Source organism: Castanea sativa, chromosome 1 (assembly GCF_040712315.1).
Source record: "Castanea sativa cultivar Marrone di Chiusa Pesio chromosome 1, ASM4071231v1".
Lineage (NCBI taxonomy): Eukaryota > Viridiplantae > Streptophyta > Magnoliopsida > Fagales > Fagaceae > Castanea > Castanea sativa.
The window spans coordinates 16,457,593-16,474,304 of NC_134013.1; the positions used below are offsets into that span (position 1 = coordinate 16,457,593).

General features: G+C 32.3%; 1 protein-coding gene across 1 annotated transcript; it reads left to right on the forward strand.

Moving 5' to 3' along the window:
• The first annotated feature begins 4,837 nt into the window (after window positions 1-4,837).
• On the forward strand, window positions 4,838-5,898 carry LOC142620535 (protein MIZU-KUSSEI 1). The gene has a single exon (XM_075793895.1). It carries the CDS (start codon window positions 5,005-5,007, stop codon window positions 5,698-5,700), a length of 696 nt encoding a protein of 231 aa, XP_075650010.1. The 5' UTR covers window positions 4,838-5,004; the 3' UTR covers window positions 5,701-5,898.
• Window positions 5,899-16,712: the final 10,814 nt, after the last annotated feature.

The following is a 16,712-nucleotide window of genomic DNA, read 5'->3' on the forward strand; positions in this document are numbered from 1 at the left end:
TTCCTACAGAGAGCACAGAGTTCGGTCCAATTGGATAACCATATGGAAATATATGCCTATACACAATAAATAAATAAAATAAACACAAGCATAAGCTTTTGCAGCAGTGGTGGAAATAGTGCTATATAGGGAAGCATGAATGATTGAATCATAAGGTGGAAAAAGCAGCAAAGCGTGCAAAAACCTAGTTCTCTTAATCACTAGTGTGGGCGGTGGGCCAATAGCTTTTGACATGAATGAAATAAAGGGATGGATACCCCTCAGCTATGAAGTTTTTATTTATTTTTTAATAACGAGATAATTTGAGAGATAATGGAAAACTGAGGCTTTGAATATATGGCGTTTTCCACTGTTGATATTGGCAATAACCTTTCCTAATTTCACCCATACAAATTTAATCATGTTTTGCTTTGGTTGGTCCTAGATAAGGACTGGTTTGGTGAGGGTGGTAATCACATTAGAAAGAAAGTTTGTAGTATGATTAGAATGGCCTGAATATTTGAAGGACCCTAGAAAAGGATTGTATCTCCTTTAAGGGCCAAAACCCTTCACCAAACTATATAACAAATATATGTGAAATAAACCATCATTTCGTGGATACAATTTAGTACATAAGAGTGCATCACATGATGTTGTGATTATTCCCCATACACTTACAATTCCAACTTGAGCATACCATGGTGAATGGAACTATAAGAACTAATTAAGTTCTCATTTTGTGTTGGCTTAATTCTCTGCAAATTTGTTTGTAATTCAATTCTATACTTTTGTGGGTTATTAATTTGTAACCGGTTAGAAGGGTTTAGAGCTGAAGTTAGTGCTGCTGAGAAGAACATTTTCTTCTACGAAATTCATCTTCCTCCTGCAAAATGGACACATGGTTTCAATTTGATATTCAGTTGAGGACCATCTTGTGAGACCTTCATGGGTCTTTTACCCTCGCGAAACGGTAGAACCTGAGAAAATTCATTTAGGACTTCCTATGTTGTACCAACTCTATCCTACCATATATATTCATCATTTTCCACGAAAAAACCCTAAAGATATCCTGTATGAGAGTGAGGGAATTAACCATACTCATTTGTGAGAACCAAACAAATACCCATAACTGATAGCCATATCCCATGAGGGAGATATTTTTAGGTCCTTCACACCCATCATCACCTGAGTGTTGTGAGTGTTGTTTGGAATCATTGAAGCAATCTTATAAATCCAAGGAGACTTGGTTGCTTACAGTTGGCAACTCAACTTGCAAATCCGGTAGTGAATTAAATTGAAAAAAGGTTTCGGTGAAGCCAATTGCTAGTGTAGAAGCCCGAAAGGCTTGAGTACATATGTGGTACTAGGCTTGGAGGGTTTTGTGTGTATCCTGTTTTGCAACTATTCATTCTAGTGGATTATTTTGGTTGTGGTGCCACAAAGAGATTTTTTTTACTTGGTTCTTAGGTTTTTCTCTTTGATAACACACTATGCGTTATCGGTGATATTGTGTCATTTATTTTCTGTGAGTTGCTCATAGTTTATGCTTTACTTGTTTATTCATGCCTAATTTCATGTCCATGCATTCTTTAATTGGTTAATCACTTAAATTCCATGTTAATTGTTAGATTCCTTTAAAAAGGATTAAGCCGCCCATAATTAAAAATTTGATAATCCAAGTGCACATTTGGATTTGGCAAAAAAGGAAAACATCTGTGCGTTTGCGTTTTTGTGTGGGTCCCGTGCACGGTTCACACTACCCGCAAGTACTTTTTTCAACAAAAATAACTTTAAAACAGGGTCCCACGTCACTATTTACAAATTTAAAAATTATTTTACAACAGTGTTTTTAGTTTTCAGTTTTCAGTTTTCAACAATAAGCGGTATCCAAACAGACCTTAAAAAACCGTTTGATCATTTCTTTAATACCTGGCAAATTGGGCGGTCTTTCTCGATTGGTGAAGCTTGATCTTAGCAAGAGGTCTTTGTCCGGATGATTACCTGTGGAGTTGAAAGTATATATATATATAAAAGGTGTTTCTTTTTTTCTCACAATTTTTTTTATAGTTTTTTATTTTTGAGCTACATATTTTAAATAAATTTTTTATTTGGAAAACACCAAAAAGCTTTTATTTTGTTTTTGTTTTCAATAGTAAAACAATTTTTTTTTATAACACTTTTAAGAACACAAACCAATCGAGTTAGAGACTCGAGCACATTTAGGTATAAACTTATTTTTAATGGTTTATATTATTTAAAAAGATCAACTCTATAAAAATACAATTGTAGCTTTAAGAAAAGACTAAATCAAGTAATCTGCAAAATATGCCTAACCAAACAAGCACACATATATTGGTCTTGGTTCCATCTAAAAAGAATATTCTCTCCACTATGTTGTTAATTATAGTTAATCACTCACCTTTGTTGTATTTGCTTTCTCTCCTATCGCACCTTTGATCATGATTAGCTTTTCTAACCATTTGTTTAAGTCTGTCTATAATTAAGAATACTTTGTATCAAGTGTTTACGTACAACCTTCAACAGAATTACATCTTCAGTCATTACGAGGCCTTCAAATATGTTTGTACTTTACGCAAACAAGAAATTATAAAAAAAAAAAAATTTAAAAAGAGATTACACAATTATTGTACATTGAAAAACCAAAAACCAAAATGGATAAGACATGATGGATGCTATGAACAATAATTTAACCCCTATCATGGTCTTGTTTACTATTGTAATATTATGAGAATTTCAAAAAAAAATTGTTCTTTTATTGTGTTAATTTGTTGAGTCTCCGTTAAAAAAAATTATCAAATTAAATAATAGAAAATAAAAAATTTATTGAGTCTCTATCAGATTGATTAGAAATTTAGTTTAACCTAAGACCCCTTAACCACCCTACTAGGCTACTACTATTACTCTATTTTTGTTTTTTTTTTTTTTTGGGTAGATTACTACTATTTATCCGTTATGGTGAAACTTCTCATGATATTGAGACCAGTTTTACTCCAAAATTTTGTTATTCTTAGATGCATTTTATGGTAAATAATTCTAGCGATGTGACACACTATTATAAAAAGTCTTGTTAAATGTGTTTTTAGAATAATTATTAATATTTTTTTTTAAAAATCTTGACACTACTTTTATAAAAAATTATTAAAATAATTAATTTTTTTCTTTCTTATAAAAAGTTTTTAAAAATAATTTATAAACTAATGTTTTTACGCATATGCTAATTTTTTTCTTATATAAACTTATAAATTTTTTTAACCACTTGTAATTGAGTAAATATTTATGATAGATTGCGCGGTATTAGAATTATTATATATATAAATAAATAAATAAAATTTAGCAAAGGATAAACATTTGGTGTTAGAATCCTGGGGTGGCAGACTGCGGGACAGACAGGACTAATTGGGTCTAATCATTGCCTCGGGCATGCTTCCTGCTCATACTCATGCATGCCATCCCATCCACTTTATTGAACCTTTGTTTCTTTTGTGTTTCTCTTTTGCTTTTCGCTTGGTAAAACTTCCAATCCAGTTTCGTGTTATTGTGCTCTTTTTCACCTTTGTTTTTCTCTATTTTTAATTGCTAATGGCATCGTTTCCAACTGCTAAGACATATTGGAAAAAAAAAAGTTAATTTGGTGGAAAAGAGGTCAATTAGTTAAAAGTTGTTAAAACTTACACACTCAGTCTTCCCACCCCTAAAAGATATGGCGTTTGTCCCAATACAACCTAAAGTCAATGCTGTAAGCCTGTAATATGGTCGGGATATATGCTGGACATCAGTGTTGAACACACATCAGCTTGCATTCATATTGACTACACATGAGCTTTATTTTGATCCTTATTATGACCTATAACTATAAGCTAATAAGCTAATGCTGCTTCTTTTCTTTCCTTGATTTTTGGAAAAATATTGAAGTAAGGGCGAGCACTAATTAAAAAATAACTTTATATTAAATCTTTTTGCTTTACGTTAAATATTTTATCAATTTTATAAGATGCAGAGTTAATAGAGTTAACTTTTTGAGTTTTATTTGTTAGTAATATATTTAATTTCTTTATCAATTCATATTAATTTTTTGTTAGCTAAACTTTACAATAACTCATCTTTAATAGGCACCTTATTATGCTCATTAACATTTCCCTAAAGTTATTAACCTTTTATTATAAGAAAAAATTACACTTCTAGCGTTTCTAATACAAAAATTTAGGGTTTAAATATTTCAACCTCAATTTTCTATATATTAAAAATATATATATATGTCCAAATTATCTTTTTTATCAATAACTATGTATTAATTTGTATGACCTAGACAATAGCATTTGTAATATTTTTAGGCTTAAATTTGTTTCACACAAAGTGTTTTACACACTAAAAAATAATGCTAGTCTTAACCCTTTAACTCAACAATATTATATTTATAATTATTCTCTCACACTTGTTAACGTACACTTTGCACACATTGTTTATAATTTCACACATGATTTTTTTTTCCCCTGTTGATTTCCATATTTAAAACTTGAAATTGATGATTTGTAAGAGATAATTACAGTTACAAGTGTATGAGAATCAATGATGCAAAACTTGAAAGGTAAGTAATATTTGTGGTCGCTAATTAATTTGACATTGGTAATTTCGGAGAAAGAATCCGAAAGATGATATCAGTGTTGCAAAGCTTTCAGCATCAGGCATGCCACTCACCCAAGTACTTCCAAGATTGAGGCCCCCGCACGCCCTCGTGGGCAGAATTATTGCCCACGATTCCTCGCCCCCACTCTCTCATTCATTCCCCAATGTCTTTCCGTCACTTTGCTCCTCTTTTTTGCTTATTTATTGGCTTTTTAGCTCTCACCACTCTCCTTATACTCTCCCATACCCTTCATTCCTTCTTCACCTACTTATAGCTCCACCTGCTGGTTTACATATCTCCCACCTTCCATACTTTCTCTCTCTCTCTCTCTCTTCTCCTACTATACCTAGCTAGCTACCTTGTAAAACATACATACAAACATGAGGATGATAGACTTGGGAAGCCAAAGAGGCCCTTTACATATAATGGACACAGCAACCTCTGTAGACTGTGGCAGAGAAGTAAGGTTCAGAAGATCCTTTCGATCCATAGTCGAGTGTATGGTCCCATGTTGTGGGTTCCAACCCTCCGACTCACTCTCCAGCGATACCGACTCAACTCACGGTGGCTCCTCCTCTACAGTAACCGGAACTTTCTTCGGTTACAGAAAAGGCAGAGTCAGCTTCTGTCTCCAAGATGACACTCGAAGCTCCCCACTCCTCCTTCTCGAGTTTGCTGTCCCCACAGCTTACCTCGCTCGAGAGATGCAATACGGGTTGCTCAGAATCGCTCTCGAGTGTACTAGACAAAAGGAAATGAACATGGGCTCCAAATCCAGTACCGGTTGCTCGATCTTCAACGTGCCTGTTTGGTCCATGTACTGCAACGGAAGGAAAGTTGGGTTCGCCATAAGGCGTCAGATGACAGAGAGTGATTTGGCTGTGTTGAAGCAGATGCAGACAGTGTCTGTTGGAGCTGGTGTGTTGCCTGTTGCTCCAAGGTCTGAGGATGGTGACCTTATGTACCTTAGAGCTAGCTTTGATCGAGTTAGCTCGACTGACTCCGAGGCCTTTCACATGATTAACCCAGTTGGGAGTTCTGGTCAAGAGCTCAGCATATTTCTTTTCAGATCATGATAGGAGCCACAACCCCAGCACCATATTGTTGTTGCTATTTGGACTAGTATTTATACTGTAGTTGTAGTACTAGTGAGTTTCAATGTATTATGTGCTTTCCGATCTTCATGTCTTAATTAGGAAAATTTATTCTTACTGCTTGTATGTATTATAAATGATAAAAAAAAATATATCTAAGTTCGGATGTGCAACGAAAAACTATAATCTTGTACTCTCTGATCTCTTCGAATATTTCATATCCTTTTTGTATGATTGTCACTATCTTGCACTGATAACAACAGGTTATCTAAATACATCAACAAAAAAAAAAAACAACAACAACAATAGGTTATCTCAGTCCTTATTAAAAACAATTAATAAAAAATATCGTGTTGCTTTTTTATTGTTAAAAAAGTATAATATAAAAATAATAAAAAAATCTAATAATTATGACCGGGCATCTTTACCCTTCAAACTTAAAGAGCCTTAACAATTAATGGACTAAGTTAGTTTAATTAGCCAATATGTAAGAACTTTATAACTCAATTGATACTTTTTGATATTTCAATAGAAACGTGCAGGATTTGAATCCCCTATCCCATCATTGAAAATAAACAAATTGGGTTAATTAACTCAAAAAAGAGGATCAACAATATTGGGATAGTTTGCTTTGTAGTAAATGAAAATAATTGCTAGCTATAATGCATAGTCAAATCTAAGTAGTAGTTTAGCAAATTTTTTTTTTTTAGTAATAATAGTAATAATAATTCAACAACTCTCTCTCTCCACACCACAATGGGAAAAAACTAGAGTGGATCATATCTTAGAGGCAAGTCCATACCAATGAATCCCAATGAATTAACTGGATTGCAATGCTGTCAAGTTTTACCACCCATTTGTTTGTCTTTACTTTTACTAAAACTAACATTCCATATACTTTGTTCTAATCATTCTTAATAAAAAACTTTTAGATTCTAGAGTATCTAGCCAAATTTATAATTTGGCATTAATTCAACATTTAGTTTCATTCATTAAAACTATATCATTTGCAAAAAAGCTTACACCAAGAAACTTCCTCTTAGATCCATTTTGTAAGCTCATCCATCGCTATTGCAAAGAAGTATGGACTAAGTGTTGATCTTTGATGCAAACCTATAGTGATAGGAAATGCACTTGTTATTCATCTACTTGTTCTCGCACTAGTTACAGTTTTCTGTATGTATCCTGAATCAACTTAATATACTCTAGGGGAACTTATTTGTTTTTCAAAATTCACCAAATAATCTCTCTATGGATCCTTAATTTGATTTCTCTATATCAACAAAACCATATAAGATCTTTATGTGTCTCTCTATATTTTTCCATTAGACATCTAGTAAAAAATAGTATCATAATTATCAATTTTATATATTTAAGATAATATATATATATATATATATGTTACTGACTAGTATAATATATTGTCATAATTTGACATATTTCTATTCTTTTCATAGTTTTAAAAACCGGACCGGACCGGCCGGTCCGACCGGTTCAACCGGGAACCGGCCTTAAATCCGGTCCGGTTATGCTATAAAACCGGAAATACACTAAAAAACGGCGAATCTTGCAGACCGGCCGGTTCGACCTTAAAAACCGGAAAACCGGCCGGTCGAACCGGTTTTGCTTATCTGCCTTCAAGCCCCTAAACTACGTCGTTTTGCCCCCTACAAATTTAACCCTAAAATCCTAAAACTATGTTCAGCTTCTCAGACTCTCAGTCTCTCACACTCTCACTTCTTTCCTCAATCCTCAGTCACGCCTCTAGCCAGCAGTCCAGCCTCCTCATTCCTCAAGCTCTCTCTCTGCTTTCATCCTCGTGCCCTCAGCAACTCAGCCCACGCCCTCGCGCCCTCCCTCGCGCCCCTGCCTCGCGCCCTCCCTCACGCCCCACGCCCTCGCGCCCTCGCGCCCCTGCCTCGCGCCCTCAGCAGCTCAGCCCAGGCCTCGCGCCCCTGCCTTGCTCTGCCTCGCGCCTTCCCCTGCCTCGCTCTGCCTCGCGCCCTCCCTCCCCTGCCTCGCGCCCTCAGCTGCTCAGCCTCGCGCCTTCGCGCCCCTGCCTCGCGTTCTGCCTTGCGCCCTCCCCTGCCTCGCGCCCTTCCTCGCGCGCTCGCGGCCTGCCTCGCACCCTCCCTCCCCTACCTCGCGCTCTCCCTCACGCCCTCAGCCCCTCCCTCCCTGCCTCGCGCCCTCCCTCCCTCACTTGCTCGCTCTCTCAACTCTGTAATATTCTTTTCTTTTTCTATTTTGGGTTTTTTTTTTTTTTTTCCAGCTTCATCAGATAATAAACTAATAATTACTTAATTAGTATTCTTTTCTTTTTTATGATTTTGATTAATTGATTTTGATTTTGTCATTTTGATCATTTTCTTGGTTCTGTTTTTTTTTTTTTTTTTTCATCTCAGATTCTCAGTTCATAGTTCATGTTCTGGGCTTCATCTCGATTCTCCTCCCGTGACTTATAACAATTCTTTGTCTAGTTGTATATTTTAATTAGACTATTTATGATTTATGAGAAATGATTATTAGAATCGTTATTTCATTTATTGTTCTTTGGTTTTGGAATTTGTATAGATATGGACAATGAAGTGATTGAGGATGATGATGATGATATCAATTTGGAATCATTTGGTGATGAAGATGATGCTCCTCCCGGATTTAGAGATAAAAATCATCCTATTCCTATTGAAGATGATGATGAGGATGAGGATGATGATAATGATGCTAGTGGTGGAGCATTTGGTTCACATGATGATATTGATTTCAATTTTCTTCATAACAAATGAGGCTTGAGTCTTAAAACTTATTAGTTGTTTGTTTGAAACTTTAAAACTTATTTGCTATTTGGATGTAATGAACTTATTTTTTATTTGCCATTTGGATGTAAATATAATGACTAATGAAGTTATTTATTTAGTTTTGTTGAAAGTTTATTTTGTTAAGGATGATTGTTATGTTAAATTCTTTAAAAAGATATTATATACTTCTTTAAAAAAATTATTAATTATTTATATAATTTAAATAAATAATAATTAAATTATTTATGACGTCACCGGTTCGACCATCGGTCCGACCTCGGTTCGACCTTAAAACCGGTATTTAGCTCCTTTTCCGGTTCTTTCACCGTACCGGTTTTTAAAACCATGATTCTTTTTCTATATATAAATAATTTTAGGTAAAGGGATTTATGAAAACTTTCACTGAAAACACCAAGTTATGCTATTTAATTGCATGAGTCTCAACTTTTTGTCTCACTATTCCCATCTTTGTCTTCTTGTATTTCCTATAGGAAAGCTTGTGATGCATTGTCATTAATTATGATGGAGATTAGTAAGAGAGTTAGCCAATTAAATATTTGCACATGGATATATAGGTGGTTGTGTCCAAACCACACCAAAAGGTTTAGGTGTTTGGCCCACTCATACACTGAGAATTTGAGATATGCATGAGGGGCAGTAAATAAAATTTTGGTTTAATTTTTAATCCAACTTTTTCTGCCGCTAAGTTTTGTGGATAAATTAATGATAGTTTATCAAACTTAAGAAAGAATTATTAGCAAAAAACTTAGAAAGAAATCACCAAGATCCAGTGAAAAAAATCAGCAAAATATTTTCTTTTTTTCAAAAATTAATATGACAATAGCACTTTGGGTTTTGTTAAGTATAAAATGTAAGATTATGTACTCTATTTTCATCATAGAATGATTATTAGACTCGTTTTACTCTATGGATCGTATCAATTAAAACTTCTCTTCCCCCTAAGGCCTCATTTATTTTTCTAAGTACAACTGCACTTTTAAATTGCTTATTCTTTAAACATAGACAATGAAAATAGACTTATCCAACCCACAACATTTTGACCTTTTCAATTTCACAATGAATATTTTATTTTTTGTATTTAACGGTGTGTATTGAGTACCATGTCATTTTAAGTGAAAGAACCGCATGTTTTCTATAATTCAAAGTTTTGAATATTAGTCTTTTAGCTAGTTTGTGCTAAGTACCTGCAATCATAGGTAAAGCCAAGGGGGAGGCGGGGGAGGGCAATTGCCCAGTCTTCAAATCCCACCTCCCCCTTCCCTCACTACATACGTACTTATCTTTAAGAAAAGAAAAGAAAATCAAATTACAATTATCTCTAATTTGAGTTATAGTTGTTAAGAGTTTTGTAGTTCAACTGGTTGTCATTTCATGATATTTTCAAGACATTTATTAGGGTATAAATCTCTCTTCTTTATTATAACTATCGAATTATCAAAAAATAAAAATGTGGGCTGTTAAGGAGTACTAATTTTGAAATAAGGGACCTTCCCCCAGACTTTGCAAAGGTCCACAACCACAAGGTAAGAACCCAAATTTGATAGTTTGCCATTTTAAGGGTGCAGGTTTTTCCAGTAAGAATGGCATTTGGAAGGGCGAGACAGGAATTGCAACGCGGGGATCGATTACTGATTAGTGATTACAAAGGAATATTATATATATATGGGGAATTAGAGGATAATAAATTGGAATGGGAAGTGCCATATATAGCTGACAGGCAAATAGAATTAGTGAAGGGAGCTAGGGACAGCTTTTGTCTTCATTAAAATGTATCAATTTGTTGGCCTTGGCCTCTTACAACGATGCATCTAGCTTCATGTTGACTGTTCTTTTGCTGTTTAGTGTCTGAATTATATTCCCCAAGCTCAATTCCATAGAGTAGGAGAAACAGAAAGATCCAATGAAATCAATGTGAAAAATTGACCCAAGAAGCATTGTCTTTCATTAATTTTGTGGTCATCGCTAGCTCACGGGCAAGATGCTACGATATAATCAGCAAGAACTTTATGAAAATTAGTTAGAGGAAAGCCATAAGTTGAGCTGTCCTATCATGCATCTGTGATACTATAGCTCTTGTTCTTGGCTTCTTTTTCTTCTTCTTCTTCTTCATACCATGCATATCCATAAACTGAAGCATCAGAGAGTCCATGATTATGTGATTGACTGTTGACTGGACCTTTAATTATTGGTTCTTTTTTTTAAGGCCTGTTGTTGTTAGAACATGTATTTGGTGACTTCCAGCGGGGTGTGATTACTTTGTTTTGTGTCCCCTATAAGAGAGTCCCCAATATCTTCATGTTTGCTTGAAAACAGCTTTCTTGTGAGAGGAAAAAGAAAAGTTGGATAGGATACACAGATATGGACATGCACACGAGTTGCCTATTCACGTAGACAAGGGCGCCACCAACTCCACTTTTATAGTCCTTCCTTGTCTATTTCTCCTTCCCTTTAAGTTTTACCATTGCAAACCAGAAGATTTGACCTAATATCTTCTACTTTTATCTCATCACCCCATAAGTGACACACATAAGCTTTGACTTTAGAGGCAAAAATTTATTACTACCATCCATATTACAGAGGCACAACACACACACACACACTCATGTAAATACCACTCTTTATGTGAATGGTAAGCAGTTTTTTTTTTTTTTTATATAAAAAAAATTTGAAAATTGGGATGAAATTTGAATCCTATAGTCCCTACTAAAAATATTAGGAGATACTAGTTGAGTAATAAAACTATTAGTAATAAACAGTATTTTAATGTTTCAAAATCCATAAAGTTAACATATTTATTATATTATGTTTAATTAATAGTTATAGATTTTTTTTATATGTGATAGACGGTGTTGTAGTTTTTCTCATAGTCAAGATTCAACCTATAATTCACATGGAATGATTTCTTAGTAATTACATAAAAGTATAACTTACATCAATCATGTTAAAACTCATAAAATGATTAAATTATAACAATTAACTTTAAGTCAAGTAACCATTTTAAATTATAAATCTAAAATTTTAAAGTTTAACTTCAAAATAATATAAACTTATGGAGTTTATCATATAATATAATTATTCACAAATCTTATTACTTGTACACTCATTTGTATGAAAGATGATAAATTCTTACATGAAGATTTTAACTCTTAACACTGCTGAAATAATTTTGGTTTTTTTTTAACTTCAATTAAAAAATTTTCTTTATTTTTTCACATGAAGAATTTGAACTCTTAACCTTCTTGGAAGAAAACCCTTTTTGTATTTTTTTTCTCTTCAATTAAAACTTTTGCTTCTTTATTTTCTTTTCTTTTCTTTCTGTCATTGTTTTTCTTTCAAAAAATTTTAATTTTAAAAAATATCAATAAAATAAAATAAAAGATTTTGTTTCTTTTTTTTAATGAAGTTTGACATATAAAAATGAAAAAAAAAAATGGGGTTTATTTTGTTAATTTTTTAATTTAGGACAAAGGGAAATTATATTTATACCTCCTCCACATGCTCATAGCACCCCTCCTTAGTAGTAAGGTTGGTGGTTCTATTCCTTTGGTCATTTTTAACAATTTGAGCCAATGAAGTTAGTGGGCCTGTGAGTTTTGGAGGAAATGAAATTGGATGAATGGAGTTACTTGGAGCCCCCAACAATGTTAATTGTGCAAAAAATAATTTCTAAGAAATGACCTTTACTCACTATTTCGTGAATATCTCTCAGACCGCTTTAAATTTTTTCGTGAGATATTTGCATTAGAAAGTAGACATCCATGGCCTCAGATTGAGAACCCTCAATAGGCATCTAATTCATATGTTCATGTGTCTGCCTTTTCTGATCTCCCTGTTTCTATGCATGCTAATATTACAGCGTGTGCGCCAGCTGATTTCATTATACAAATGGGCCACTAGTCACCGACCCATTCTAGGGGTTCCCTTTCGATGTAACAAAACAGAATGTTTTGGTGGACCGACCATAATTAATGGGCCTGCCGACCACAACTTGGTCCCCAGGACAAAAATCAACTTATTAGTCCCAAGACCTGATGGACCAATCAAATAAAAATTGTCCAATTTAAGTAATAATTAATTCATTTCTGATTTTGACCCTGGAGTCTGGACCATATAAACAAACAAACAAACACACACCCTGGACCATTTTTCTTCTTCCTCTTTATTTTTTATTTTTTTAAAAAACTAAATGGATACATTGTACGCTAATCTGGTTACCGTGTGTAGACTCATTGACCACTTTCATAATCTCCTCAACTATGTGTAACTTTACAATTTTATGATCCATGTTTCATACTTCAACCACATCTATGCACACACAATAACTTTGTTATCCAATTTCTCATTAGTTAAAAAAAAATAAAAACTAAATGACGTAATAAAATATTGAGTAATGCTACGTCCACAGCATTTTTATAATAATTTCATGGTATATCTTAAGTAATAAGTTGTCATTAGTTCTAATCTAGATCCACTAATAAAATTAATTTTTTCCCACTAGTAACAAGCTGCAATTTAGAGTTTATTGTGAAATGGTTATGAGACGTAATAGAACAAGACCTATTACATTTAAAAACAAGGATGTTATGACATAACAAATTGTCACAACATCTTCATTTTCAGTTGTAGTGAGTTATGATCTCATATATTATATTTTATTTTTTAAAAAACTATAAAGGATTCATATACTAACAATTGTAAAAATGTTGTAACAATTCATTGTGTAACTCCTTTCAATAATAAGAATTTGAATGATCTAATAAGTGCTACTTGATACGTCATAGTAACAAATTGTTTGACAGATACGTCACTTTTATAAGTGTCAATTTCTATTAATGATATCTAACCAATTGCGAAAGAAATTATGATTAAAATTGTGTTATTAGAAATTTTCTTTTTAGATATGATAGGGTTTTTTTCCTTTTAAAAAAAAACACACACAAACAAACAAACAGATATGATAGTTTGTTTTTGCAGAATGGATATGATAGGGTTTAATCACAATTCCAGGAGATTTTCCATCCTGTCCTACGGGCTACGGCCTTGCCAAATGGCCCAATTTTTATGTTGTGCTTGGACCTGGGCCTAGTTAACAATAAAAATCCGAAGATCGATCTGCTTGTCTTTAAAATAGCGTACATGATTTTTACTGAATGAATTGATACAATAAGACAGATTTTAATTTGTGATGTAATTTTTTGTAAAACAATAAAAAAAAAATATGGTGTATATAAATGAATGACGTCACTTTTTTTCTAATTGCCAATTTCGGATTTATATTTTTTACTCACATGTATTGGGTTTTTATCTATTCTATAGAGTATTAACAGTGCCGGCTCAACCATTGAGCCAAATAGGAAACTGCCTAAGGCCCCAATGAAAAAAAGCCTCTAAATTTTTATCAATAGAGATATTTTTATACCAATAGAAGTATTAATTAAGTCCTAAATATTCACCAATAAATAAAAAGTAGTTTTTTATCAAAGAAAAACCAGTTAAAGAAAAATATTTTCATTAGATGAATCAATCATTTAATCTCTCACACATAAATATTAAAAGAACTCATTAATCTTACAGAAGTAAATAAATTTATACTCAAATTCTATTTAGAAATATCAAATATATAACTTTATTAAACTTTTCAATCATATTATTTTAGTATTTAGTTACTTCATTCAATAAATAGTCTTAGTTGTATAGTCATTGAGTAATGCGATAGGTTTGTTTTAATTTGTAATTTTTTTTCTAAAAAAATAGATTTTAAATGAAAAAAAAAAAACCAAAATTTAAATAAATATTCTATTAATATTCAAAGTATAAGAATAGATCTCACTTAAAGTTGTCACTTAGGCCCCACAATACCTTGAGCCGGCCCTGAGTATTAAAATCTTCTCCATTTAAAATGGATCTATTTTATTATTCAGATTAAATATTTAAAATTTAAAATTTAAATGATATAGCAATGCATACACCATAAAATCAAAATATAAATTCTTTTTTTACCTGAATTGGAGAGCATGATCTTCCTTACATATACACCAATGTATTTAATGATAAACACATTTATATATGTGAATGGTGCTTAGAGTACTACTAACTTTGTTTCTTTTGTTTATGTAAATATATTTTATGAGGTTACTAGTCACTAACTTATGCGATGCATAGGATAGTTAAATAAAAATTAAAAGTACTTATTTGTTTAAAGGTTTATGACTTAACTTTAAAAAATGTATAACTTGAAAATGCACAAAAATAAGTAATTTTTTGTTCAATATAATGGTTTAGAAAAAAAAAAATTTCTTTCATATTATTAGTGCCACATAACGTATTCTGGCGTGAGCTATTTTATGGTGATGACTTCACATAATACTCAATTACAATTAAATTTACTATCCACCACCAATCTAATCTATGTTATCTTGATTGTAGATTTATAAATTGCATTCTCATATCTTTAGAGCTTGCCACATCATTATTATTATCTATATATAATATTAAAAAAAACTCTAGGATAAAGGAAAAAAAAAAAAGACTCCTATTAGAACTCCCTCACTATTTATTTTTAAAAAAGACTACACGTTAGAATTTTTTTAAAAAAGGACTCACTTTAGGTTTCAAAAATAAAAGAAAAAAAGAAAAGAAAAGAAAAAAGAAAAGAAAAAAAAAACTCACGAAAAAATCATTTAGGATTAAGGAAAAAAGAGAGAGAGACTCCTATCAGGACTCTCTCACTATTTAGTTTAAAAAATTATAAATTAAATAATAATGTGAAAAATTGTAAAAGTTTCAAAAGTTTAGGTTATATAAATATAAATAAATAAATATATATAGATAGATAGATAGATAACAATGATGAGTTTGAGTTTGAGTTTAAGTTGGACTTATTAGAAATATAAAGTTTTATTCCTTGTTAAGTTTGAACTAAATAAAAATAATTTTATTTAAATACTGTATTTATTCGAGTGTGCATATTACTTGTTTTTATTAACCTATTTTAATAAGAAAAAAATAGGCTTTTTTTAGTAAAAAAAAAAAGACAAGCAATTCTAATTCGTTGACCTATTTGTGTACTTATTATTTATTTCTTAATACGTTTTTATCACGTTGCAATCAATTTTACTGAGGTTTTTTTCTCAAAAAAAATTACTAAGGTTTATTATTACATCTTTCAAATAAGTTATGAAATTTCAATAACTATGAAAATCTATTAAAAAGGCACTGCCAAATTTTCATTTAAACTTGTTAGGTTTTAGATTGGATGAAGCTTAATACAAATGGCTCGTCCAATGGTAATTCTGGTTTGGCAAGTTTTTGGAGGGGTGGCCAGGGATGATGCAGGTCGATAGATAATACACTTCAACAAGCGCATCAGCATCACAAGTAGCTTTGCTGCTGAGTTATGGGGGCTTAAGGAGGGCCTTATTCTGTGCTGCAACCATAATATAGCCTCTCTTGAAATTGAATTAGATGCCAAATCTATTGTGGATGTTTTAGCTAAACCTTCCCATATAAATAATATTATTTCTCTTATTTTGGATAATTGCAGGCTATTGGCTTCCCGCATATCGCAGATCCGTATTAAACACTACTTCTATCAGGCGAACAAATGTACGGATAGTCTTGCTAGGATGAGCTTTAGTTTAGATGTTGTTTTTTTACTTTTGATAGTCCGCCTGTGGACATAGTTGATGTTTTTCAGGGCAACTTCAATGGAATGTACTCTAACATGATTTGTTCTGACCTTGATTTTGTTTTTAATGAATCATCTTTTCACCCAAAAAAAAAAAAAGACTATAGTCTTGTGTCAATACTAAGTTTGGTTTGTATTATGTCCAGTAAAATAACAGAATATTAAAACTCAAGTTTTAAAAAACTCGCTACAGTGAAAGCTAGAAAAAAATTTGTGAGGCTCTCATTCAACCAAGATTGTTCAAACTATAAATTAATTTGTAGTATCACTTATTTAACCTACTTTCTTTTATCTAAACCTACCCAAGTTGTAAAGAGCGAGAAAATTGCCATTAAAGAGTAGATCTAAGAGCCAAACCATCTTGAGCCTAAATAGTTATAAATTTCTCTCCCTTGAGTGTCTTCTTTGAGAGATATTTTCAAAACTTCTATTATAGAGTTTTTTTTCATTAAAAATCACAAAAATCCTAATCCTCTGGCAATGAGTTC